The 27,456-nt window shown below is 36.0% G+C and overlaps 1 protein-coding gene across 3 annotated transcripts; it reads left to right on the forward strand.

Moving 5' to 3' along the window:
• The first annotated feature begins 47 nt into the window (after positions 1–47).
• BRD9 (bromodomain containing 9) lies at positions 48–24,218 on the forward strand. 3 transcript variants are annotated; one of them, XM_054285373.1, is made up of 18 exons: positions 48–180; positions 1,068–1,288; positions 2,849–2,981; positions 4,650–4,710; positions 5,640–5,784; positions 7,598–7,708; positions 8,447–8,622; positions 10,607–10,696; positions 11,546–11,678; positions 13,879–13,954; positions 15,262–15,357; positions 16,110–16,242; positions 17,024–17,135; positions 18,746–18,784; positions 19,223–19,294; positions 20,562–20,664; positions 22,449–22,616; positions 23,323–24,218. In XM_054285373.1, the coding sequence occupies exons 1-18, from the start codon at positions 108–110 to the stop codon at positions 23,421–23,423; spliced, it is 2,043 nt and encodes a 680-aa protein (XP_054141348.1). In that variant the 5' UTR covers positions 48–107; the 3' UTR covers positions 23,424–24,218. The 3 variants fall into 3 exon arrangements, with proteins under 3 accessions (XP_054141348.1, XP_054141347.1, XP_054141346.1); XM_054285372.1 differs by lacking the exon at positions 10,607–10,696 and having other exon boundaries at positions 8,507–8,622; XM_054285371.1 differs by lacking the exon at positions 10,607–10,696 and having other exon boundaries at positions 49–180.
• Positions 24,219–27,456: the final 3,238 nt, after the last annotated feature.

Below are 27,456 nucleotides of genomic sequence, written 5' to 3' on the forward strand. Positions count from 1 at the left end.
CGCGCTGGGCGAGGCAGGGCCGGCCACTCACCCGGATCTTCCTCCGTGGCGAGCGGGGGGGGGCCGCCCGCCCCAGCGCTTCCGGCGGGGCCGGCTGCGGCTCCGCCATGGGGAAGAAACACAAGAAGCACAAAGCCGAGAAGGCAGAATGGCGCTCGACCTCCGCCACCGCCTACAGCGGTAAGGACTAGGGGGGCCTCTTTGTACCCGGGACGCGTCCGTCCCTTCCCCCGGCGCGGCTGTCGGCGGGGCCCGGCGTCCCTGCGCAGGCTGCCGGCGGCGGGGGCGGCCCGAGGAACGCGGGGCGGGCGGTGCAGTGTGAGCCGGAGCGTCTCCGTGCTTCCCACGGCCGCTCCTGAGGGGATTCCGTCGCTGCGGTGCTTGAGTGATGCTTAATTTCACGTTGCTCTGCAAGGACTTTGCGACGGTTTTAAGGGAGGCCGAAGACCCGTTTTCTAATGTCTTGCAGGTTTGTGGAACATTACAATTCGTGATGTGCAGAACGACTGTTTGCTAGCTTGGACTTATTAGCCTTGGCTTTTGTTTTTCTCTCCAAATGTATTGTGTGTATTTTTGTTTTGCAGCGAATTCTTATAATCAGTAGTTCTAGAAGAAGTTTTGGAGCTGGGGGTGTTTATCCTGGAGAAAAGGAGGCTCGGGGGGACCTTGTCACTCTGCAGCTGCCTGAAAAGAGGGTGTAGCCAGGTGGGGGTCGGTCTCTTCTCCCAGGCCACCAGCCACAGGACGAGAGGACATGGCCTCAAGATGCACTAGGGGAGCTTCAGGATGGACGTTGGGAAAGAATTTCTTTACAAAAAGGGTGATTATGTATTAGAATGGGGTGCCAGAAAGGTGCTGGAGTTTCTGTCCCTAGAGGTGCTTAGGAAAAGACTGAATGTGACAGTCAGTGCCATGGTCTAGTTGACATGTAGTGTTTGGTTATAGATTGGACTTGATCTCAGTGGTCTTTTCTGACCTAATTGAGACTGATTCTGTAATTGCTGTGTGACTGATTCTGTAATTGCTCCCTGTGTATTTATTGATTATTATTATTTTTTTAAATTTAGATTATGTGGACAAGCCTTTGGAAAAACCCTTAAAGCTGGTTCTTAAAGTTGGAGGCAGTGAAGTCACTGAACTCTCTGGGTCAGGGCATGACTCTAGTTACTACGATGATAGATCGGATCATGAGCGAGAACGACATAAAGAAAAGAAGAAAAAAAAGAAGAAAAAGTCAGAGAAGGAAAAAGAAAAGCATCTAGATGATGAGGAAAGAAGAAAGAGAAAAGTAAGCTGTGATTTTTAGAATTCAGGCACACCAGCCTTCATGCTTGTTTATGAGGTCTAAAATCTGGTGCAGAACTTTGTTTGAATCACTGTTACAAGAAGCTTATTGTCTGGAGATAGCATTTCAGAAATGTAGAAAACCCTTGTGTGTGAGTTGGTGTACTTCTGCTATTTACAGGATACCTTTTGTGATGATTCTATGAACAAAGTAAAAGCTTCCTTCTTATAACTTTTTATTTTCCTTACTTATTTGCTTTGAATAAATGTTTCTGGTTTTCAGTTGGATCTTTTGTATTTTGGCCTGTTCACAAACATGTTTTGCTACTGTTTTAGGGAGGGGTATTTTCAGCTTTTCAATTCCAGGCTGTGCTTACATTTTGGAGATGTGCCAAGTTACTGGACACTGATATGTTTACTCAAAACAGCTTCTGAACTCTTGAGTACTGTGGTATATTACATCGTTAGCTCTTGGAATAATCTGTGTGCTGGGCTTTGTGACTTTGTTAGTAGTAAGTAGGGTGGTCAACTTAGTTGTCTGTGTTGAGCATTGGGGAGTTTGTTTAAAATCAATAGTGAGGCATTGACAGCACAGTTACTTGTACAATTCAATTTTAAGAGTATTTCTTTTGTGTAATAATGGTTCTCTGACCTTTCTGCTTTTTTAATTCTTTCCTGTCATGTAGTTTTACTGTTCTTGTGTGACAGTTTTTTTGGTGCTAATTTGTGTGTGTTTGTGGCTAACATCTATCAGTTCCAAGTAATACAAGCCTAACAAAAAAATCTTTTAGGATCGTTCAGAAGCTCTTAAATACAGCACAGACAGTGCACAATTTTCTTAGTACAGATGTTTCAGGCTGGGACTTGAAATGTACAAGATTTTGCAGTATCAATTGCCTTTACTTTGTGGGATGGGGGTTGTTTGGATTTTTTTCACAGAACTTCATGATTAATACATTCAGAATAAGCCAATGGATCTTTAAGTAATCAAACAATAGGCTAAGGAAGGTTAATGAAAGTGTGCTTTTCTGTGCAAATGTGGATAATGATTGTGGAATTTCAGGAATGACTTAGATGTTCCTTTGCTTTGAAACTCAGAAAGAGATCATTAATTGCCTCCACTGATTTTTATGGTTCTTTTGTTGGCTGAGTTGTCATATATTTTACTCATTTCTGTTTAATGTGACAAACAACAAAAATACATTGATGAGAGCGGAGCCACAGATTGATCTTTACTCAATAGTCAATTAACTTTCTTTGCTCTCTGGTGTAGCTTATTATCATGCAGTTTTACATATGAATAGCTTCAGAATTTTTATTTTCAATAAACATGCAAGAATGATAGAACAATACTTTATCAAGTACAAAGTAGCAAAAGATGAACAGTTTTAATTGGAGAAGAAAATTGAAGAAGTGATAGTGAAAATATATGCAATATTGTTTAAACCGTATTATGACTTGGATATTGAATGAGTATTCCAAATTAAAAACATTGCAGTTTCTTGCCTTTTGATGTGTGGGATTGCACATCCCTCTAAAATATGTCTTCTCTCTGTTGTCCTAGGAAGAGAAAAAGAGGAAAAGGGAGAAGGAACAGTGTGACACTGAAGGAGAAACTGATGACTTTGATCCTGGGAAAAAGGTGGAGGTTGAACCTCCTCCAGATCGTCCTGTCAGAGCATGCAGAACTCAGCCAGGTGAACAGTGTGAAAGATTAAATTATTTTGGTTCTTTTTAAAAGCACACAAAACAAAGCTTTTGTCAAAGATAAAATTTTTGTAAAGATTTACTGAAATATAGGAACTTGACTTTTTCCAACATCCAGAACTTTCTGCTCTCTGAAAAGTCAATATTCCTCTTGGTGCTTCCATGTTTTAGTAGGTTTATTTTCAGATCACTGATGTTGCTGAGGACATCTGTTTCTGGCCTCTGTTCCTTGGCAGGGTAAACCTCATTATGAAGGTGTTACACATAGTGCTCCCCTGATTCCTTCTCCTTAGCATTTACACCATAGTGATCAGAATGCCTGAAACTAAGTTTCATTTATTTCAAGGGAAAAAACTCTCATGGAGACTTCTTAGGTGTTGTTTTTATATTTTTTGGCTTTCTAACCTATGTGGAGCATCTCTATTCTCATGGAAAGGAAGTTGTGATAGTGTATCTCTAAAGACTGTAGACACCACATACCAGTCTTATTTTTAATTTACAAATCTTCTCTAATTCTTATCACCAGCCAGAATATTTGTCAGTTGTGGGTGGCAACTTCTGCATGTTTGATCTTTTGAGATTTTGCCTTGCTTTTTCTTCAGTTGTCATTGCTTGATAATTAAAACTCAGCATTGCTCAGTGGAAACCTTTACTTTAGAGAATTTTCAATTACATCGTGATCTCAGTTATACATAAGCCTGAAAATGGAACCTACTAGCAAAAAATTGTGTCATTAGGAATATTGTGAGTCTTGTCTTTGGAATACTGCCCTTTGACTAGTCAAGTAATCCGAAGGAATTTTATAATTGTGACCACACATTAAATTGAGGAATAGTGGCCGTCAGCTGTCAAAGTAACTGAAATTTTCAGATCAGAGTTTTATGTTTCTGGGTAGTCAGGAGCCTTAAAAACTGACAAGATAAAAACTATTCCCATTTTATTCTCTTTTCATCTGGTTGTAAAATGGTATTGGAAAGCATATAAATTACCTGACCCATTCTGCTTAAGAAAGAAATGTCTTTCCTCTGTCAGGGAGAGTTGAATTTTCAATTCTTGATGCTTCATTAATGTTTCAAATGTCACTTAAAGCCAGTCTCTGAAGTAACAGGTCATTAACATGTAGTGTTTCTTGTGTGATCTGTACAGGAAGTGAAATTGTAGTTGTTGCCTCTCTTGCCAGTAAAGCTGTGTCTGTTTGTCACTCTGTGATTAAAAGGCTTATAGAATTGCATGGAGTTTATGCTGAAACCATGAAAATTGCACAGCGAACATGTTGTAAGAATATGGATTTCCCAACTGCAGTATTTGAGCAACCAAGTTTCACTTTTTCTGCAGAAATATATAATGTAATTATTTTAATCTTATTAATACATATTCTTAGAGCTGCTAAATTTAGCACTACATCTGACTTAATGGGTACTAGGTTTTACTATGATAAGAAAAAAAACTCAGAAAATGAAGGAAGAAAAAAAAGGTACTGTGTGTTAGATACCTGATGTGCTTCTGCTTTGAAATCCATGTTCATACATTCGGCTTCAGATCAGTACAAGCTGTACTTGTAGTGAGATTTTCTCTCTGGTACTTATATTTTTAAATAAAAAAAATATCTGCATATGTGGTTTCATTGCACTTATCTGGGTTTTCATCTCAAAATGCAGCTGAAAATGAGAGCACACCAATCCAGCAATTACTGGAACACTTCCTTCGCCAGCTTCAAAGGTAGTAAATGTTTTTGTATCTTCAACTGTGTAGGCTCTGTCTGGTGCATATTTGTATGTGTTACCTGGCAACTTCATATCCTGGTTTTCTGTTTGAAAGTAGTGCCTGGTGACTGACTGTAAGATATTTGTTAACCTTTGCAACCATGTCAGACCTGGTTGTTTTTAAAGATAAGTTGAGGACAATTATTACCAAGTTTGCAATTCTAACATTGTGCAGGGAAATAAGTGTTTTGGGCAAATTATACATTGCCATTATAAATTTATTAAATATTAATGACTTAGTTTAGAGATTAAAAGCCAGTTATAATTCTACATTACTTTAAAAGATTGGACTGTTTTAGTTAAATTTTATTTTATTCAGTGTCCACTGTCAGATACAAAGCAAATTTGGACCTGGTTACATGATAATCTTCTGAATTGGGAGAGGCTTTTTATTTTATTGTTTTCTTAAACCTGCACCTCATGTTTAAAAAAAAATTCCTTTTTTATTTTGTAGCACTAAGCTGAATTTGGAACCAGTTAAAAAAATCAAACGTATTTATTTTTAGAGGACCTTATGAACAAGAAGAATTGAGCTTTTTCCACAAGAGGCCAAAAGACCAAGTTGGAATGTAGAGACACGGAAAAAATACAAGAATTAATTAAGAAATACGTGAACTATCTTGAATTGACCATTTGATCATAGAATTGAATTGAAAGACATTTTTAATGAAAATTTTCAAGAATTTCTTTTTAAAATAAGTCTACATATGTGAAATTACAATGCTCTCCTTTATCAGGAAATTTTTCAAACATGGATCTATTTTATGAGAATGTTTTTAGTAGTTTTTGGTTTTTTAGTAGTACTGTTGTGTTATTAATGTGATGCAAAAGCAAGGATTGTTTTGTTGCCTGCTGTAAATTTAAATTTATTGTTTTTATTTTTAGGAAAGATCCTCATGGGTTTTTTGCTTTTCCAGTCACGGATGCCATTGCTCCTGGGTATTCCATGATAATAAAACACCCTATGGATTTTGGTACAATGAAGGAAAAAATTGCAGCAAATGAATACAAATCAGTCACTGAATTCAAGGTGAATTAATAAAGATTTAGATATTTCACAACTAGTAAGAAACTGAACATTGTTTTTAACTGCAGAAGCCTTTGTTACATTAATCAATGCTCATTTTTTTCAGAACTGAGCACTTTTGTATATTCAGTGTGTTACAAATAATCTGTCATATTCTACTACAATCTTCTATAAATTACTGTGGAAACCAAGAAGATCTTCTAAAGTTCTGTGGAATTTAGTTTTTTGCTAAACTTCGACAGGAGTAAGATTATCACCAAGACTTAAACCACTGAGCTTTTTTTTTTCCTTTTTTTAATCTAGACCTTGTTAGATTGATTTAAATGTAATTTGGACCTGTCTGCAAGAAACCTGCAGATATACTGGAGCATCTTGTATATGACTAAAGAGCAATTACATATTTTTTATCTTTAATTATTCTGGTTTTTATATAACTTCATTTGAAATTGTCTTCTGGCAGAAACTTACTTGGCAAGTTTATTTGCAGCTTAACTTAGTTATTAATCATATTGTTTTTTCTGAAATAATTTATTAGATACATCATGGTTTCACAGACAGTGCAGTAAGAAATTTTTTCATAGTATTGGTACCTCCTGAAGGAGAGGAGTTTTCTTTAACTGATTTGTGAAGGTCATGAATTATTAGCAGCTTTTGGAATTGCTTTTTCCTAGACCGATGTTGATATGATGGTAGCCTCAGCAAGAGAGCATTGGCTTATTTCTCAGGGTTAATCTCTTTTTTTTGAAAGGTCCGGCAAGGTGAGCAAAGAATGGTTTACATTTCTTACAGATGCTTTGACAAAGATTATTACCCTGTTTTGTTAAATATGCTATAGAGATTTATAGGAAGCTCTGTAACTGTTAAGTAACAGGCAAGGTTGCAGTATTGAAACTGGTGGGATAGAAACCTAAAAAAAAAGAAAATGGCAGTATTTTTTAGACTGACTTTTTTTTTCTTCAAGGACTTAGCTTCTGCTGGTTGTCAGAGGAGTGATAAAAGTTTTCTTAAAAGTCTGCCCATGTTAGAGCAAAAAAGGAATTGGACTCCCTTACTAGATACATGAGGGTACCTAATTACACAGAACTACAGAGCCATAACCTTAATACAGAAATAAAGTTTGTAGGTTTTTAACCTCTGAAACAAAGTCTGCTCAAAAGGTTACCTGTCTGATATAACTAGCTGAGGCTAGTCACAAGACAATGAATAATCTGTCTAAGAGTAGGGTCTGAAAGCACTCTGTCCTGCATTTAAAAGAGGGGCAATTTCTGCAGAACACTCATTCGTTTTGCTTCAGTAAAAAAAGGATCTGCTTCAAAGTTGGGCAAGCAAAAGACTGGCTGTTTCTGCAGCACTTGAAAGGCCATCACTGGCAGTGTAGCTTACATGCACTTCTTTGTCTGCTTCTTGGGCCATAGTTTGCTTGTCCATGTCACCCTCTCAATTTCTGCCTTTTTCATGGTTTTGATAATTGAAGGCAGAGGGCTTGTAATGCTGTAAAAAGTCACCTTGGTAGCTCGGTCTAGTGTTTGGTCCATTTAGTCCGTTTGGTCCACTTGGTTAAAGAGAAGTTGTTATGTTTGGCATCCAGGAAAGAGAGTGGTTTTTAAAACCAAAAGCCTGTTCCAAAGGAAACTGAGCATCTTGGAGAGGTAGAAGAGGCTCAAACCTTTGCAGTTCTGCTTTTGGTTTGTGTTTATGAGCCTGCTCCTAGAATATTGCTGTGTTCTTCAAAGAGCTGCCAAGATGGAGTGATATCTTCCAGTCATTTAACCAAGGACCTGAAATGTTTACAGTTCTTTTGTCTTGTATTTTACAGGCTGATTTTAAACTGATGTGTGATAATGCAATGACTTACAACAGACCAGATACTGTTTACTACAAGCTAGCCAAGAAGATACTGCACACAGGCTTTAAGATGATGAGCAAAGTAAGAGACCAATTAAAAACAAAAAGCAGAAATTTTGGAGGTTTTTATGTTACCATACTTAAAAGGGACAAAGTAACAATGGTAAATGTTTCATCCATCTGTGATGAATTATAGCAGTGCCAGTTAGTGCTGCTATATTTAAGGGCTTGATGGCATTTTTGTTATAACCCAGTAATTTTTACTTATTTCTCAACCTTACCTGCACCACTGAAGTCTGTAAGAGCTTATTTCAGTGGAAGCAGTTAGAATCCACATATATGCAACTCTATAGAAAAATCCTACTTCGGGCTGAAACTTTTGGAAGCAAGATCTCATTTAAGTTTTATCTCTGTGTAAACAAGAAAGCATTACTTTTTTGAAGGTGTTGGGGAGTTTTCAGCTAATACTTTTTACTCAGATACAGTTGTTGGCTTGTCAAATGAAGGATTTTTTGTGAGCTGCTCTGTGTGTGCACAAATGTGTGTGTGTGCATGTTTTACAGTGATGGTAAGTTTTGTGTAAAATAGTTGGTTTTGCATATGCAGTTTGTTTGTTTGTTTCTCTCTTGATAGTTGGGCTGCAGAAATTCTGATGCCATGCTACCATGACCAAATCATGTTGCATCGCCATTGGAAACGAGATTAAGAACAAAATAAGGCCATGGCCATTCCCATCCCATCCCATCCCATCCCATTATCATAGCATCTTGGCTATGAGGGAAAGGTTAAGTCCCTGCCGCTCTGTCCTTTCTGATTCTAGGAACGGCTGTTAGCTTTGAAGCGCAGCATGTCGTTTATGCAGGACATGGATTTTTCTCAGCAGGCAGCTCTTTTGGGCGATGAAGACATAGCAGTTGAAGAACCTGTTCCTGAAGTTGTTCCTGTACAAGCAGAGACTACCAAGAAATCCAAAAAGCAAAATAAAGAAGTTATTAGGTAAAGGTTTTAATAGGCATGCTTAGTGGTTTGTTGCAGCTTTCGTAGCATTACACAGCAGGAAAGAGCTGAGGGAAAAAACTTGGCATTTTTCCTTGAGGTCCATAGGATAAGTGGGCAATTTTATTGGATTTTATTTGTTTATTTATAGAACCTGTTTGATAACCCAGTGATTCCTAACTTGAAGCAAACAATTCAAAAGATGACTGCGTATTCTTTCAAACAGTTAAAATTAATATCTATAGAGATGTTTTCATTCTTTATATCTGTATTAAATAATGACTGGTTTCTTCTCATGATGGTTTAAAATGTTATTTTGGGTATAGCTACAAATACCTTTTGCATTTTGTTCCTTTTTTTCCTTTCCTAAAGTAGTCTCATCAAAGTGTAAGAGGTTCTTCCCAGGAGGGCAAAGTGGCCCCAGATCAGTGAGTGATTTTATTTAACTTTAACCTTGTCTGGCAGGTTATGAAAGTACAGGAGATTATTTCTGGAGCAGATGATAACATATCCCCAGTGAAATCTTACTTAACTTAGTGGTAAAATACATTGCTAGTGCAATAGTAATCCTCCAGCTAATAGGTACCTCCATGTTACAAATTCATCTTTTTATAACTAAAATCTAATGCTAATAATCTAATTTTTTTAATCTGAATTTCATAAATTTATTTTATGAGATTTTAGCAGAAACCATGATATACAAGCAACTTATCTTATTCGGTGTTCTTGCATAGGCATCCAAAGATAGACTGAATTTAAATTGTAAAGCATTATACCAGTTGGAATTTTGTGGGGAAAAATATTGCAACAGGGCACCACTAGTCATGTTGTAAATAATCTGATCATGTAGATATGTTCTGCAGGTTTCTTTTTAAATCCTCAAAGTAACAAAAGTGAAATATACCTTGTTTCATTTTTTTTAAAAAGTGAGCTTTACAGTTCTCATGAGCCACTTTTCATTTTTTACACTTCCAGCATTTTTGTAATCCTTATTGCTGATGGAAGAAGTGGTATTCTGATTTAGGGTTTTTTTGGAAATAGAAGACTGCAACATGTATCTTCAAAAATAATTTTCAACAGTAATTACCTGTGGTGGAAGCTATTCTGATGATAACATACAGAAACTAATCTCTTCCTGTATCATAGAGAATTGAGAAGGTATAATTTCTCCTTTGTTTAATGGATTGTGGATAGAATTCAACTGAAAGCACCTTTCAAAGTCTTGAGGGGTAGGTGCTTTGGTTTTTGGTTGTTCCTGTTTTTTTAGAAGACAAAATAATTTGGTTTGTGTGGTGTCCAGCACTAATTCTTGCATAAACTCTACCACAAAAGTAACTTTGTCCTTCGTCACAGAACAAGAAATTGAGACTGCCATCTACATTAACATACATCCTGGTACCAGTTTATCAGCAATCAGATGTAGTATAAATCTACTTTTCTGTTCCTCTCAGTATCTGTGTAACTTTAGTAGTTGAAATTAGTTTTTTTCTAAGTAACGTGAACTTTTAAATACTTGTATTTTTGCATCTGTAGGATTGATACTGTGTTTTTTGATGAAGAATAAGACCTTGAGAGGGGAAAATCAAACCTAATAGCAGATATTTTTGCTTTCATATTTATGGTTACAAACAGAGGAGTTGAAGTCAATGTTTACAAAGTGTTAAAGCAGTTTAGACCTCTATATAGAGGAAAAAGTGACTTGATCACTTGAACATCCTAATGTTTAAATAGTTTTTGAAAATTTTTTTTAGGATGTTACAATCTTCTGAACATTCTCTCAAAATTCTTGTCCTTTAAGTATTCTGTAGTGTGTGATAGAAAGTGTGAGTTGTTGAGGAGTTTCCTGCTGTGTACACCCTTTCTTAAAGTTTCGATGAAACAAAATAGTATAACACATTTGTCTCGTAATAGTGTGATCCTGTGATCTTTTTATTGTCTTTAATAGCAAAACTTACTTGTGTATCGGATCTGAATCTCTATACAGAGAGAAATTCTTAGCTAAGCAAATGGAAGAAGATAACCCAGGAGAGAGAAATGGATTTGGTGTGAGGAGATGCTCTACCCAGTACCTAAGGTGTTTGGCCCTAGTGTCTAATGTCCATATAATGCCCTGAAATACTTTGATTTACAACATGTATTTTATATATAAAATATAATGAAGACTGCCATATTCTATGATATCTTCACACTTCTTTTTATGATACTGCCTTTTCCTGATTTTATGTGATAGCTATGTCCTGTTCCATCCTTGGGTATGCTTATTTGCTACGACTTTATTGGTTTGGAGCTCTAATGAAAAGGGATCTACTGAAAGATAAATTCTGTAATTTCAGTTACAAGCAGTTTTGTGATTGATACAGGTTAGGAATGCTAACCGCCGATACTGAAAACATAGGAATTATAGGATTCCCTTTTAGACTGGGAGTTTGGTCCTACTTCTGAAGGCAGCTATATGACATAATCATCATAAATGCAGCCTGTTAGGTTTTTCTCTGATAAGCAGCAGTTTCTATCTCTCATTACATAATTTATTTTCTGCATCTTCCTGTTTGTAATTTTTGAAAATAGTGTATACGTGCATGCGGGAGACTAAGGATGCATACAGCATTCACCTTGTATAATTGCCAGTTCTACTCCCAATCTCTGTTTTGTGCTTCATTTTATACTTTATTTTCATCAGGATACAGAAACAATTACATTTTTGAAATCAGTAGTTTTGTAGTTCACAGCTTCTGCTACAAAACTTCATAATATGATTGTAATGATTATATGATTATAATGATTATAATTCCACTTAAGTGCTGAGGTAGACTGACACTGGGAGAAGAGTGGGACTGATTGCTCTATTAAGCAAAGCCAGAATTCAGCCCTTTGTTTTGTTTTAGCTTTTAATTGCTACAGCTCCTCTTCTTCTCTTTTTTAGCTGCATTTTTGAACCTGAGGGGAATGCATGCAGCCTGACAGACAGCACTGCTGAGGAACATGTCCTGGCACTAGTGGAACATGCAGCAGATGAAGCTCGGGATAGGATCAATCGATATCTACCCAACAGCAAGGTCTACTGCACATGGCAGTTTGCAGTTCCAGTTTGTGCCTGACTCTTGAATGTTTTGTTTCACATTAGGAAACAGACTTTACTGTTAGGCTGCCTGGGACTGGAGCATCTGGGATGTGTGTTCTGTGTGGTGTACTGATACTGCTGTTGTCTATCTTTAGTTGCCACTGAAAGCCACTGTAAGGGGTCCTAAGTCAATCTCAGGTTCTCTCTTTGGAAATTCACTTACAGGAAACAGTGAAATGTTCCATCTTGAATTGCAGCCTTTAGCACTGAAAGTGATTAAAATAACATCACACTTCTCTTATTGTTGCAACCTCAGAAAAAGCAAGCTACAGCATAGGTTGAAGAACTATTAGGATTCCCCTTCTCTCCCCTCCCTTCCCCCCCAGGAATTGACATACTTTTAGTGTTAAATTACTGGTTTTAATGAGGAGAGTTTGTAAAGTCTTGTAGTTTTGCATTTACAAACAGTAGCTGTCAGCTGTAGCATGAGTACCAAATACAAAGATCTTTCATTGAGTAGGTTTAGATAGCAAGTTTTACAGTCCTAAATGTGATGCTGATGTTATTCCATGTATTTGGGTTTTGTGCTCTTCCAAGGACAAGCTTGGTGGTGCTGTTGGTGCCGTTTTCTCTGAAGGATCGGTTTTTTTTTAGCTCTGGGTTTTTAGCTCTGTGATGATAGTGGTGGATTCTGTCATTTCCTTGTGCTAGGATTGGAGTGAATGCTCCAGGCATTCGCTACAGATCTGTACTGAGATCCCTTTTCTCTCTTTCCCTTGAATTTTATGGACACTTATTCCCACCTTTGCTCCCATTTCTCATCTGTCACTCTAGTGGTCACTGCAGTCGAGAAAGGAATCAGGATGTGTCCACATCTGCATTTTCCACCTCTTTAAAAAACTATTGCAGAAGAAACTTTACTTTGAAGCAGAAGTGATGTTGTGTCTTCATACTTAAATGTCCATTTCTTGGGCAGTGGCCCTGATTATGCAGTCAGTTTAGGCTCAACTGGATTATGAAATAAAACTGCAAAGAGTAGTGGGTGGAGGCTTAGTTTGAAATGTATTTCTGTTTCTTTGGATAATGAGAAGACTTGTTAGAATTGAAGTCTATTTGAAACCTCCAAAGTAGAGTGGCTTTTAAAATCCCTTCAAAGCAATACCATTGAGTGATTCAGTCAGTTTTGCACTGTTCAAGGAAGTTTCTCAAGGTGTGCAGCTCTTAGTTGCTAAGGCTGTTAAGTCAGCTTGGCAGCCCCACTGCATGTCCCACTGAATCTCAGTAACCCTGGTATGTTCTTGGAATTCAGCTCTTGTTAACTTTTGCCATCACTTGAAGATGTTGTTCGTTCTCTTTCCAGCATCTCTCACCTCTGTTTTTATTGTATGCCAGTATTAGCTTTGGCCTCCTGTACGGAGAGAGTTTTAAAATTTTTCGGATGGAAGGGGATAGAAAACAAAATAGGAGAGATTTATTGTTCATTTCCTCAGAAGTATTTACTAATATTTTTGTAGTGAGAGAACAGTTTTCATTTTCCCTTTATATTGAGAGGTTACAATGTTTTTTTTCTCAATTCATGTGTAGTTAGTTTCTGACATTAGCTTTGCTTGTTGCATCAGATCTGGCTCTAACTTTATAGACCCTGCTGTGCTCTGTTGTCTTTCACATCTGTCTTCAGCTGCTTCAGTAGGTCTGTCACAGCACTTCTTCCTCTTGAAGAATTTGGTAGTGTGTTAATAAAAGTACTTCTCATTAGAGAAAGTTGTGGGTGAGACATGAAAACAAGCAGTTCAGTCTATATTTGAAAATAAGCAGTGACTTTGTTTGTGGATAAGTTACAGATCTGCTTCTAAAAAGAATGTGTGTTCTGGACTTTGCAGTCAGAAAGGCTGGCTCCGTGCTAATGACAATGGAATTGGGTTTGTCTTGGGTATAAACTTTAGATCTGACTTAGAAAGATGAATAGGACATTGTATATATGATGTATGAACTTCTCCTAAATCTGTTCTGAAGCACTGGCTAAGTGGTATAAAATAGTTGTAACCCAGGGTTCTCTGTATGAAAAAGGGAATACCAAAGTGCAATGCAATACAGCTATAAATGCTTTTTATAGTTCTCTCTGTAAATGGGCAGCTCCTTCTTTGAGTGTGAACAGTTTTGAATGATTCCTCCTGTATCTCTGGTTCTGTCCACAGATTGGTTATCTGAAAAAAAATGGAGATGGAACTTTATTGTTTAGTGTAGTAAATTCATCTGATCCAGAAGCAGAAGGTAAAAGCCACAGTCTTTGAAGCAAACATTTCTAGTCTTAAATGTTCTAAGAGATTTTGAAGTCTTAACTGTAGATACAGATCCTAATATAGATGAGTTTTTAAATTGTTTTTTATTTTTCAAAAAATTTCATTCTTTTCATTATTTCCCCAGCCATTTCCCCAAACACCCCAAAGGTGTCTCTGTTTGCCTTCCCTATTTTTACACTTCAGATGCTTTGTTTTACTGATGCCAATAGTGAGAAGATAAAATAATACCTCCTTATATGCACTTACACATTCCTACAACTTTACAAAGAGCTTGGAAGACAAGCTTTTACTACAAGAACACTGTAGTGTTAATACCTAATGACAAAAAGTTAATGAAGATGGTGCAATTCTATGTAAATGTGCAATGCACAGATGCAAATTTGGAATAATCTTTTCCCTCTTTATTACCTTATTTCAATCATTAGCTAAATTTCAGTTTTAAGTTTATGAGATTTTGCTCAATTTTTTTTCTTTAGTTCCTTGATATTTTCTTTATTGTTGTTGTTCTGTTACTATTATGGTATTTATATTGTTTTATGCTTTCCCTTTGCTTTAATTTCCATTCAAGATGCAGAAGTATTGAAAATTTGTAATTAATAAAATGCCATAGTTTTTTGAATCATCATGTTGATTTAGCACTTCCTTCTCTGCACTTTTCAAGATTAGAATTTTTTTACAGCTTTCCTCTTGTTTCACTGATGAATATATAAATGCTTTTGACTGATCACCTTGAGAGATGCAAGCCTGCTAAATTCTTTTTCATCTGGTAGTAAATTTTTCTGGAATTTTTCTGAGCATTTTGGCTGCTCTCATGCCTATTACCTATTTCTAAAGAAAGTGATTTAATGCCTCTGAAATTATGCCACTGACAATTTAAAGTGTGATGGTAATGAATTTCTATAAACAAACAACCCCTTAGTCAACATAAGAGACTGTAAGAGACTGCTTTTATCACTTCAGTAATATCTGGATATGGAAGGTTTGTAAATTGGCTACTAAAATAATTACAGATGCTACTCTATACTTTAAAAGTGAAATAAGTTATTAAGAAATAACTTAAGCCATAGATCTTGTGAATATGACAGGGAAGCATATTTATAGGTTGAGGTTAAAATTTAAATGAAGAACCTGAATTACAGTACCTACCCTTAATGTACAGTTTAAAAAACATTAAGTCTTTATGTTAATTACAGCTCTAAAATAGCAAATTCTAATTACTTGTCATAAATTGTAAAGACAAAATGCTTTTCTAAGCCTTCTTTTAAATCAAATTATTAGAGGAAGAAACTCACCCAGTGGATCTGAGTTCACTGTCAAGCAAATTATTACCTGGCTTCACTACACTGGGCTTCAAAGATGAACGAAGAAATAAAGGTAATTACCAAAGACCATGTTTTAACTTTGTGTTTATTAAATATTCAAGCAATTACTTGATATAAAATCATTTTGGTATATACCTGTTTATATTATGAAAGTTTGCTTAGTTATAAAATAATATATAATAATTCCATTAACAGCAGAATGCAGCTTTTATTAAATTGAATATTTTGCTTATTAAACATACTTTAATTAGCAGTTTATGTATTAATATTTTACGGTAGTGTTATAGCCACACTAGAAGATTTCCAATAATGGTAGTCCATTTCCTCTGGGGGAAATAATTTTTCTGTAGTAATTGCACTTACGGTTGAAAAACAACTTCCAGTCATTTGCATTTTTGCAACATTTGACAAAGATTTTGCAGGCTTTGGATTTTTTTTTCCTGATGTTATTGACAGTTTTTAATAGTTTCTAATCTGCTGTCCAGAAACTGACTGGCAACCAACATGTAGATGCACACAAACTGTAGAAATACAGAAGGGAATGTGACCGTGAACCTTTTTCTTCTTGGAATGGGGTGGATAACTTAATTCTTAATTTTTCAGTAGTATGTTTGTTTATATGGTTAAAATAGTGCTGATTCTAGAGTCTGGAAGTGTCCTTGAGACACTGCTCTTGCTTTCAGTTGGAGGAAAAACTACATGGCACTTTCTGTATCTGTTTCAGAAAATACAATCTTTGTTTTTTTCCCCCAAGTCATCTTTGACACTTGTGCTAATAATTTGTTATGTCTTTTACCTGTATAGTAACCTTTCTTACCAGTGCCAATACAGCACCTTCTTTGCAAAACAACTCTATATTTCATGATCTGAAACCAGATGAGATAGAGCTTCTATACTCAGCATATGGTGATGAAACTGGGATCCAGTGTGCCTTAAGGTAAGGCAACCTTCTCATAGCAATTTTTTGCAAAGAAATTTAAACTAGATCTCAACTAAGAGCCTCCAAATCCTGATTTTTTTTTTTCTAGAACTTATTGTTAAAATAAACCACTATAAAATTTGAAGCTAGGCTTTCATCCTTCTTGGCTTGGTTTTTTTTTTTTTTTTGTTGTTTGTTTACTTTTGGATTTTTGGAGGTGGGGAAAGTTTTGGGGGATTTTCCCATTTGGCCTTTTAAGCTATTCTATTTTATTGCAAAGTTGTTATGGATCTTTTTATTAGGGTCTTCAACCACAGTATATTATAGGTTGCCACAGATTTAGTGTTACCCAGCAGTAAATAATTTTAAAAGGCAAGTAATATATTTCAGTGGCTTTAAAACAATTATGTTTTTTCTATGAGTTTCAAAAGATTTAATGCTACTTGAAAAGAAAAATGCCATTTAACATTAAATTGTTGATCTTGGAGGGAAAGAAATAATCTCAAGCTTTTTATCTTTTGTGTTTTGCTTTTTAACCCACTACCCTACCATCTATGATAGTTCAAGACAAAATTTGCTGGTACTTGTGAAAAACAAGTTGTAAACCTACTTTGCTATTAAAGTAAAAGAAAAAGCTATATGTCCTGGCCACCTTAATTGCTTTCCTGAAGAAGCATAAAAGAGTTAAAGGAAAAAGAAAATGTAGATGTAACTCAGTGTATTTGGGAAAACATTTTAAGTTGAAGTAGTTTTTATGAAAGTAAGTGTTTTCTGTAATGCTTATCTCCATTCCTGCTAGCTTACAAGAATTTGTGAAGGATGCTGGAAGTTACAGCAAGAAAATAGTTGATGATCTTCTGGACCAGATCACTAGTGGTGACCATTCCAAAACTATTTATCAGCTAAAGCAGGTGTGTCCTGGGTGTACTGAAGTGTCACAAATTCATCAGAATAAGAATGAACCTATTGGCTTTTTAATACTGTGTGAGATGCTTTGTTTTCCACTGCCAGTTTAAGCAGTGCAAGCCTAGCTGTTCAAGCAACTATAAACCAAATTAGAGAACTGAATTAATTAGAGACTGAAGGAGGAATCCTTTCCTGTGGCTAAGTCAGTTCTCCAATGTGGTTCACTATGTGAATGTAGAAAGGAGGAGACAGGAGATGCAGCATAGCAGGGTTCAACCAACTGGATGGAGTTTGGGCAGCCTTGTCACTTGATGGCACGACTTACATACAGACTTCTGAGTTACATTGCAATCCTTTTGTTAAAGTTTTGGGTTTTTTCTTAATTGAAAAGCAAAATATATTTCTCATGGAAGGATTAGTTATTTCAAACATGGAAGTAAAGTTAAAAAACAGAATAATTACCACTGTACCCTCCAGAGCTAAATTTTACATTCATGTAGTGTGTCTACAGGGAAAGCTTTTAACTTATTTCCAAAAGCACTTTCCTGAAGAGATGCATACTAAGATTGGAGAAGAGAGTTTTCTCAGAAATGTGTATGGTTCTAGTGAGACTGTTTGCATTCCCAAGTCAAAATAAGCTAAAAAACTGCAAATTTTCTGACGATAAATTTCATGTTATCTTCACTTTGAAAGGCAGTTGTAGTTTGAAATAATTGTCTGCTATTTAAAATGCTGACACTGAAAGACTGAAGAATAAAGAAAGGGAGGCAGGGTGGGAAGATGGAAAGTGCTTAGGCTTCTTGGTGTGGTGGAAATGAGATTATGCTACATTTTTGCCAACTTAGAAGTGGAGTAGGGTGGGTGGTGTTTGGAAATAAGGAGACAATGGAATGAAAACCACTGATGATTGTTTAGAATTTTCTGGGTGTTTTTTCCCTATGGAAAAAGATGGTACATATAACAGGAAGAAATGGAAAAGATTAGTTCGAAAAGTTAAAACCCAGTATTCTGAATACTTTTCTACATATAGAAACGTGTGTATGCAACATAGTCAACTTAACATTAAAATAAAATGTGCCTTTGCCTTTTACCGTGTTTTTCTATGAATGTTGTTCCAGGTGAGAATTTCTGAGGACCTTCCAATGGTCAATGGCTATTTACACTTGAAAATGCTGTTTAGTTGAGACATATATGGATATACACTGATTTTACACAATTACATGTGTTTCAGTGATCATATACATGGTGTTCTATGCTTGAGCATTTTGTACTGCTGCATTTGAGTAAGAGTTAGTATCTCTGGAAGTACAACTTTGAATTATTTGTGATCAGAAGTTACTGAAGTAATGACAAAGATACTGCATTTGAATATAAAGTTTATGAGCAGAAGAAATAGTATAAGGGGACTCAAAGATCAGTTAAAATGAATATTAAAATATTTCAGAACAACAACTGTTGCATTCTAATTATGTTACAGATATGTGAAAAAGTTAGCTATCTCTAAAAGTTAGCTAGCCTCCTGTTGTGTGTGGTTTGATTATATTTGAGATGGTACAAGAAAGATGTCTTTCTCATGTGTTCAATATAAGCAGTTATTGGTATTCTTTCATTCCAGAGGCGAAACATTCCAGTAAAACCACTGGATGAAGTTAAAGTAAGTTATGGTAATACTTTGTTTGTTTGGGGATTTTAACAGGGAAAAGTGTTTTGGCGTTTAAAGTAGAGAAAGTTACTCAGCTCTCTGAGCTTGCAACATTCCAATTCTTTATTTTATTTAGTGTGCCTCTGTTCTGTATGGTAATAGAGAAAAGAATGATAAGTGGAGTATATGAGAAAGGAGAGGCTTTAGCTTATTCCTGGAGAGGCTGTCCTGGTTAGTTACAAATTGTTGGCATGACTGTATATGATTGCCCTAGAGAAAAGCTGGTCTTTAGTTTTTTGTGAAGGTTCTACTCAAACATCACAGCATATGGCAGTTTTCTGTGATGGCCCACAACCTCATTGTGGAGAACAGTAAATTACACAAACATTCTCAGGGAACATCCTTAGTAAATATAAGCTATGAAATCTAAAGTATTTCTTTGTTATTTAGGTTCTGCCAGTTCTTATAAAAGAGGAACACAAGTTGCGCAATACCTGTCTGGATTCTTCCAAACAGATTATGGTAAAATGGCTGGGGGGTAGGGGAGGGAAACAACAGGGGAAAAAGCAGAAGCAAAAAAGTAGTATTGAGACATTATTTCATTTCAGTGCACAATCTGAGGTTGAATATTAAAATTACATTATCTGGAATAAGGTTGCAGTACTGAAAAGAATTATCTGATATTCAGTCTGTTTTCATTTGTGGCTTTAGTGTTCTTCAACTTATTTCAGCATGCATAACTAAGTCTCAGGCAGAAAGATCACATAGGAATCTGAAAAAGATACTTGACCTGCTGATCAATATTTGAGGTTCAGCCTGCTGTAAAATTGGAAAAAACCCCATTAATATTAATCGGTTTTAGCATATCCATGGAAAATGTCTATTAGAAAGTGTGGGTAAATAACCATATCTTATGCTTTTGCAGCTACTAATAGAATCTTTCTTTAAGTGGTACTGGTTTTATCTTGCAAATTATTTGTGATAACAGGAGATATGCACTACATTTCATGCAATTCACATAAAAATTATATGGATCACATTATAGCAACTAAAAAAAAATCATAGTTTTATAAATATTCCTTATGTTTTGTGGAAAGATGTGAATTTCTCTAGAAGGTGACTGGTTAAGTTATTTGATGTACGTGCTAGGTTTCATTTCCATATTTCTAAAAGATAATATCTGATAATATGTTTACCTGAGTGTCTCAATTCTCCTGCTGGATCAGGCATCCTCAGAGATTTCCCTTAGAATAGGTTTTGAAGCTTAGTGACTCTGATTTCTTCCTTTGTCCATTACATTAGCAATATTGAAATGGGTCTGGAAAGAAGGAGAATTGCAAAGTTTAGGCTGTATTTCATTATCCAAATGTATAGGAAAGATACTAGAGTGACCAGTTCCAGCTGATACTGTCAAGAAGGAGGCCCACTGTACAAAAAGTTTCAATAAATCCAGTGTTCACATATGGGGAAGATGAGGGATACTGGTAATACTTCCACCTGCTAGGGTTCTACCATGAGACATGGATGAGTTGAGTGTGTAATTGAATTTCAGCAGTCCTGGATCATGAGATAAAAGACTTGGACTACTGTGCACATCCCTGGCCATTCATGTCCAGGCATCTTTTTGAACTGTCTCTGAATTTCAGGTTAGCCACGATGGCTATGGATGTTCCAGTTTCAGATGTTGAAATAACACTTCTGAGAGAATGGATTTGTGCATTAAACTTTGTGAAGTTAACATCACAGCTTGTCACTCTTGCTAATCTTTCTGTTTCTTGAATTTTAATAGGTTGGAGAATCTGCTGGAGACAGTAACACTTCTGACTTGGACTTTCTCTCCATGAAGCCGTATTCAGATGTATCTCTTGATATTTCTATGTTAAGTTCGTTAGGTAAGTATCTAAATATAGAAGACATCAGTTATGGTTTAGTTGTACCATTTAGAGAAAATGACAGCAGGATTTGCTAAGACTTAAAAAAGGGTTTGAGAAGTAGTTATAAATATACATTTAACTGTGGTAAAAGTCCGGGGCTAATAAATGAAACCTTGTTCTGTTTTTCCTTTGAGACATCCATGTGTTATACAAGCTAACTTTTCCTGTACAATTGAAGAAAACAAACGTATTTGTACCTCACTATTTTGATAGCTTTGCTTGTATTTCTTGTAATATAAATTTTAAGAATCGGTGTGAAGCTTTCACTCAGAAATTATGTTGCTTCATATAATGTCTTTTAAAATTTGAGAAATAGGTAAGTAAGTTTAGGTAAGTTTAAAACTTGAGAATTAGGTAAGTATGTGAAACCCAATCATATTGCTACACCGAACATCCCAAAACAAAAGTCGGAAGAAACTTCTGGCACTGGATAGACTTTATCTTCAGTTGTGTGAAAGAATTTGGATACTGTTTCAAATACATGCCTTTGATAGTTATCCTGTAAGTACCACGACAAGTATTGTTACCATTTCTGCAGGCAGCTGAGTTAGTCAAATGTCCTCAAAAATGTCATCCAAGCAAACAACTTGCTTATGTTTTAAGGTACTTTTAGTTCTGAATGTGAAAGAGGCCAAGCTATGTATTATGAAACACAACAAAACGAATTGAAGCCTTAAAGGGAAAAAAGATTTCTACAAATTTCTCACATAGGTGCAGTTTGAAAAGCAATTGTAAGTTCTGATTATGCTGTCTCACTCTAATTTTATTGCAGTTCAGTAAAAAATGAATAAATATCCATTTTATAGATAATGTTTAGACATATCAGTCTTACTATAAATTTCATGCACCACTGAAAGCTGCTTATATTTTCTTCTTTGGCCTTTCTGTAAATAGTCATACTGCTAGATTAGTTGACTTCCAGACTGAGTTTATGAAATTACTTCTTATGATAATTCTTGCAAAATTAGCATTTAAGAAAGAGAAAGGAAGGAGTTTATCTTCCTGTTTAAAGTTGAGGGAATGTTTTTTAGGTCTTCATATGAAAGAATAGCATATATTAGCACATACCTGCAGTTCTTTCCAATTTCACAATTTCATTTGACTTACTAAAAATCAATGTCGCTGGAGAAGATACTGTTCTTAGAATCGTCTGTGGTGCGGATATCTTTGCCTCCATAGGTTTCATGTTCTGTTTTAACTGTATTTTGAGTTAGATATTTAAATGATCTGCTTGCTGACTCTGTTTTGCCACAAACTAAGTGTGTTATTTACTGTGAGGGTGGTGAGGCACTGACACAGTTGTGTCAGTTGTGGGTTCCCTGTTCCTGGAAGTGCTCAAGGTCAGGTTGGATGGGGCTTTGAGCAACCTGGGCTGGTGAAAGGTATCTCTGCCCATGGCAGGGGGGTTGGAATGAGATGGCCTTTAAGGTCCCTTCCAACCCAGGCCAGTCTGTCCATATCTGGTATTTTACAGCTAAGGGAGACAAATTAAGCTCTTACAGTTTTTTAGGTACTGGTAGTCAGTTCAGTTTCAGCCATTTCCTTGTGGCACTTTCCTTCATCTTCCAATACTGCACAGGTCTGCAGCTGTTGCTTTTTAGAAGTGTGAGGAAAAATGCAAGATTGAGATCATTTGGGTATAGACAATGCTTGTGTTAAGTTTAGAACTTTTTTATAGTGACTTGGTAATTCATGGGTCAATTTACATGTGCTAATTATGGGTTTTGGTTGGTGGCTCTTAGGAAAAGTGAAGAAGGAGCTTGAGCATGATGATAACCATCTACATCTAGATGAAACAACAAAACTGCTTCAGGACCTTCATGAAGCTCAGGCTGACAGAGTGGGATCCCGGCCATCATCCAATTTGAGCTCCCTTTCCAATACCTCTGAAAGAGACCAACATCATCTTGGTAAAGTTAGCTGTGTCACAGAAGTTCCAGTACTTGTGCTCTATTTGGAATTGGTTTAAACTCACACAGTAATAGATAAATCTCTGTGGGAAACTACTCTGATAAAACAGTGTGCTGACTGATCATGTTTTAATTTTTAAATATGCCTGGCAGAGATAACTAACAAGACATACTTTGAACCTCCTGAACTAAGACCCCTAATTGTAATTTCCTATTTTTTTATTAGATGTGATTAAAGTAATTGCTGTAAGCGCTTTCATTTGATGCAGTCAGTTACACTAAGGTGTATATAATGATTGTTTTACTTCAGCATAGTTGTGTTCAAGTAACAAATGGGATTCTACAACAGGATTTCATTGTCAACTGTAAAATTCAGTGATAAGATGGGATGATAGCTAACATACTGCTCAACAATTTCTGAGAAGGTAGAAGATGTTGGATGCATGATACTCAGTTGCATTTTGTATAATTAACTCAGAGTAATCAACTCAGAGTAATAGCATAATGATTACTATTCCAAAAATTATCTAAATTACTAAGAATCTTGTGATTTCTTTTTCATAATCTCCTGTTTAAATATTATTTAGATATCTTACTTTAAAAGTCTAAAAGGAAAACGTGAAATAACCATCCTGTTTATATGTTTAAATATCTCTTAATTTTTTCTGTACTTTTAAAGTTTTGATTTTTTTCCCACATTGAACAGGAAGCCCCTCTCATCTGAGTGTTGGAGAACAGCAAGACATGGTTCACGATCCGTATGAATTTCTTCAGTCTCCAGAAACCTCAAACGCTACTAGTAACTAATCTGACATGTACTATATTTATTTTGTATTTTAATTGTATTATGTTTTTATAAAGTTTTTGTCCATGACAGAAACTGCATTTTTGTCCTCTTTTCTATGAGGATTGCTGTATATTATCATGTATACAGGATTAAACAAGCAAACATATAAAAACCCCAACCCCAAACTAATTAGTGCATCATGTTGTTAGCAATATACCAAGAACTGCTTTCATTTTGTTTGTTACAGGAGAGTGTTATTTACTGATGTGTGAATCTTGACTGAAAAGCAGCAAATAATGTGTTAGAAAAATTCATATTTTATAGACATTGAAAAGTGATAATTTTCCCAGAATCACGACAACAATCATTAAATGTTTGCAGTACAATTATCACCGAGTTCTGTAGATAATTGTTCTGTTATCTACTGTTCAGGCTAAGACCTGAACATCTCCAAGGAAGGAAAAAAAAGAACTGCATTAATCAGGATCATTATTATGTTTTCCATCTCCAAATGCTAATAATCTGTAGAAATTTTTTTAAACATTTCCCCATATTTTAAAATCTTTTTTTAATCACTGCAGAGAGCATTTATTTTCAGAGTAACAGTACTTGATAGTTCCAGTAGAATGCTCATTTACAAAACTTCTACCCTGGATTTGAAAAAGATGTATGTTCTTGTGATCCCTTGTATCTTGAAGCATAAAGAAAAGATAATACTTGTATTTTTTAATATGACGTGTATATCTCATAGGGTGAAAAAAATACTGGATAAGGTGTGCTTTTCAGTAATTCCAAAATAAAACTTCTATAATACATCAGTGCTGAAATTGAGGGGTTTTGTACTATTGCTATTTGCAAGCAGACAAATGTTATGAATTTACATTATTTTGTAAATATTAATAAAAATAGAAAAGCAGTTTTGATGTACAGCACATCTGTTGTCCTTGCCAGGGAGAAGTTTGCTTCCTTATACTTAGTCTGGAATACTAATGAGTTTTGGGTTGAATTCATGGGCTGCTTCAAAAGATTAATTTCATCATGCCACATGGAGCTATAAACAAAAAAACCCAGTTTTAGTAACCTCCTCAGTTTTTAGGAACCATTAAGGAAGTCAGATAACTGGTAGTAAAGTCTTGATAAATTCTAAATAGGAAGATTGTTTCATTCCAAGTGGGAGTGCTGAAGAAAGAACAGCGTGAGGTTTTTCTGTCTGGGAGTTGTTAGGAATGTGTGTGGCACTGTGCTTGGGCTCCTTTGCTGCTCCTGCATTCTGACACATCATGACTGTGGGTTCTTGGAAGTGACATGGATGATCTGCCACCCTGTGGCAGTGTTGTTGGTGAGGATTTGCATGGGCATACAGCCTTGTGTGGGTTTGCAGCTTCCCAAAACTATTTCAATTGAAAAGTATCTTTAAATCTAACATGCTTTTGATCTCTAGTAAATCTCTGATTTCTCATATAGTAAATATAAATTGATTCCTGTAATAGACTCTAAATTATAGTTACAGTTGGTGAGGAAATCTTTATTGAAGCATTTGCTGTTGAATTGCCTGCCTTAGCTCTTGAATAAAATTCCAACAGGAGTACGTTAAAAAATACCCCTCTAGAAGAATGTGCTGGTTTGTTCTGGTTTTTGTTTGAACTGCAGTGTTTACTACTGAAAACTGAAATAATGTGCAGTATCTAATTTGATACCTTCACCTTGGATTCAGGCAGAATGCATTCAAACTCTGTGAAATTCTGTAGATCAGCCTTTATGGGCTCCATGAGCTGGTTGTATGAAAGGCTGGATGTTGTTTGCATCATTACTGTACCAGAGAGCACTTTGTGCCTGAGGAAGGTTTGCTTATTTATTCAGCCTATCTGGCCCTCAAGCAATGTTAGTTATGCACAGCAATCTCCAACTGCTGTTCCATGGGTGCTGGACAATCCCTTCACTAGGTTTACTGCCTGCATTCCCCAGGGAAAAAATGCTTTTAGGACAAAACTTCTTCCTAGAAGCAAATATAAATGCTTTTGCTGTGGTGCCTTCTCAAAAGTGGCATTGACTTGTAACCTGTTTGCTGAATGTAGTGAGACACGTGATTAGGCTCACTAAATGCCACAAGAAAAGCTTTCATGTTTCTTTGAGAAATCTCATTCTTCTAAATTTTGTAGAAAGATTGGACCTCTTGAGTTTGCAGTCTCTGGTAAAAAATGCTAAAATGTTAAAGTAAGTGGTTGAAGTAATGTCTTACAGTTACTTGTTTGTCACAGTGCATTTTTACTGATTCTTGTGCTAAAAAGAGAATCTCTTGCTCCTCTTCGTTGTTGGTGTATGTGCCTATGCTGGTACCAGTGGTACACTGTTGCATCTTCCAAATGATTCTGGTTTATTTGCAAAAAAGCCTTAAGAGGAAATTTGCCTGTCCTTTCCTTACTTAATTGAAGGGTAAAAAATTCCCTAGGTCTTATTTGCTCTTGTCTCTGCAGGTGGTAAGTTCATATACACAGAAAAGCTTTGAACTAACAAGTAAAGGCCTCTAATCTTATGGTTTTATTTAAATACTAAGAATTTTAAAAATTTGATTTAGTTCTGTGAGTTTATATAACATACATCATTATTTATTTAATCCAAGATAAACCATTCCTTTCTAGTGTGTTTGATAGCTATTTTCTGTTTGGTTCATTTGGGAGACGACTGTGTCCATGGCACTCTGTTCAAATCTGTAATACATGACATGTAACATCTTCTAGCTAGGTGGCACCATATGTCAATAAACTTTGTGAGTTCCCATTGGTTGGAATATGCTACCATTGAAATAGAGGGGAAATTCCTAGGGTGTTTGGTAAAATCAACTCAGGGTTTCTATAAAAAATTGAGAAAATTAAATGCATTTTTTCAATTTTTCCCTCTAATAACTGCTGTATGAAAAAGTGTATTGCGCTAAGGATGTAAGCAATGTTAAGAGAAATCTTAGATCTGTTCTTCCACAACATAGAAATATATCAAAGAAAATGTAAAATGGTCTAAATAACTGTGATTTTTTCTTTTCTCTTTTGTATGTCTATCATCAAACTCATGTTTTAGCACGGTCATGACAGTGGCAGCAAAGGGAATGTTGACACTGTATTGTACACATAGCAAACATCTTTGTAAACAAGAATTTGGCATGGAGCAACTTTATTCCACTCTCTGAGATACACAAGTACAGGGACAGAATTTACCTGTAAATATTAGGTAAAAAATAAAATTAAAAAAACTTTCTGTTGTTCCTCCCTTGCTCTTTATTTAAGAAGAAAAAAGAAAAAGCACAAAGACATTTTTAAAGCCATGAAGTTATTTTGCTTTCTGGCTGATGCATTGCTATTATGAGACATTTATGCAGATGAGACCTGAACAGCTAACCAGCAGAAATAACCTGATTTTTCCACCCCTATGTTCCAGACTGAAGGGCTGGTTCTTACCATGCCACTCATTTTTGTGTTTGTTGCTTTGCTGTTGTTTATCTACCTGGCCACTGTATTTGGAGTCTGCACACCATTGCTTCCACATGGATGGAAATGCACTGCTTTTTCTGGTTTGGTTTTTTCTGCCCTTCTACCATCCTTGGAATACATGTTATAAATGCTGATCTGTGTGCTGATAAGGGGAGGGGAGAAGAAGCCCATCCACCTCACAAGGAAAGCTAGGGTGTCTCCATGGGATGGCATTTATTCCTAGTGCATTTAAACTTTCACTTGACTGTTGCAGAACTCCATTTATGTAGATGAGTTGGGTTTGTGTTGCAGGAGGGTTTGTGTGTATGTAACGGTAAATGTGAATTGTGTGTTTAAACACAGGAAGTGGTGGCTGCAAGTAAAGGGGTGGGGGGTGGGAGAGTGAGAAAAGCCAGAAATATTTGGAAGCCGGGGGCAACACTTTGCAGTTGAATGATTTTTCCCAGAATAATCAGAAATTACTATGAATATCAGAAAGTAAGACCAGATGCTGTTTCTGCAAGGAAAGACTCCTCAGAAACAGCCCTGTGAGAAGCAGAATGCCCAGCTCTCCATTTGCTTATGGGGTGTT

The sequence above is a fragment of the Melozone crissalis genome, unplaced genomic scaffold, assembly GCF_028551555.1.
Source record: "Melozone crissalis strain CALT ecotype California unplaced genomic scaffold, PUWL_Pcris_2 ptg000042l_1, whole genome shotgun sequence".
NCBI classification, from domain to species: domain Eukaryota; kingdom Metazoa; phylum Chordata; class Aves; order Passeriformes; family Passerellidae; genus Melozone; species Melozone crissalis.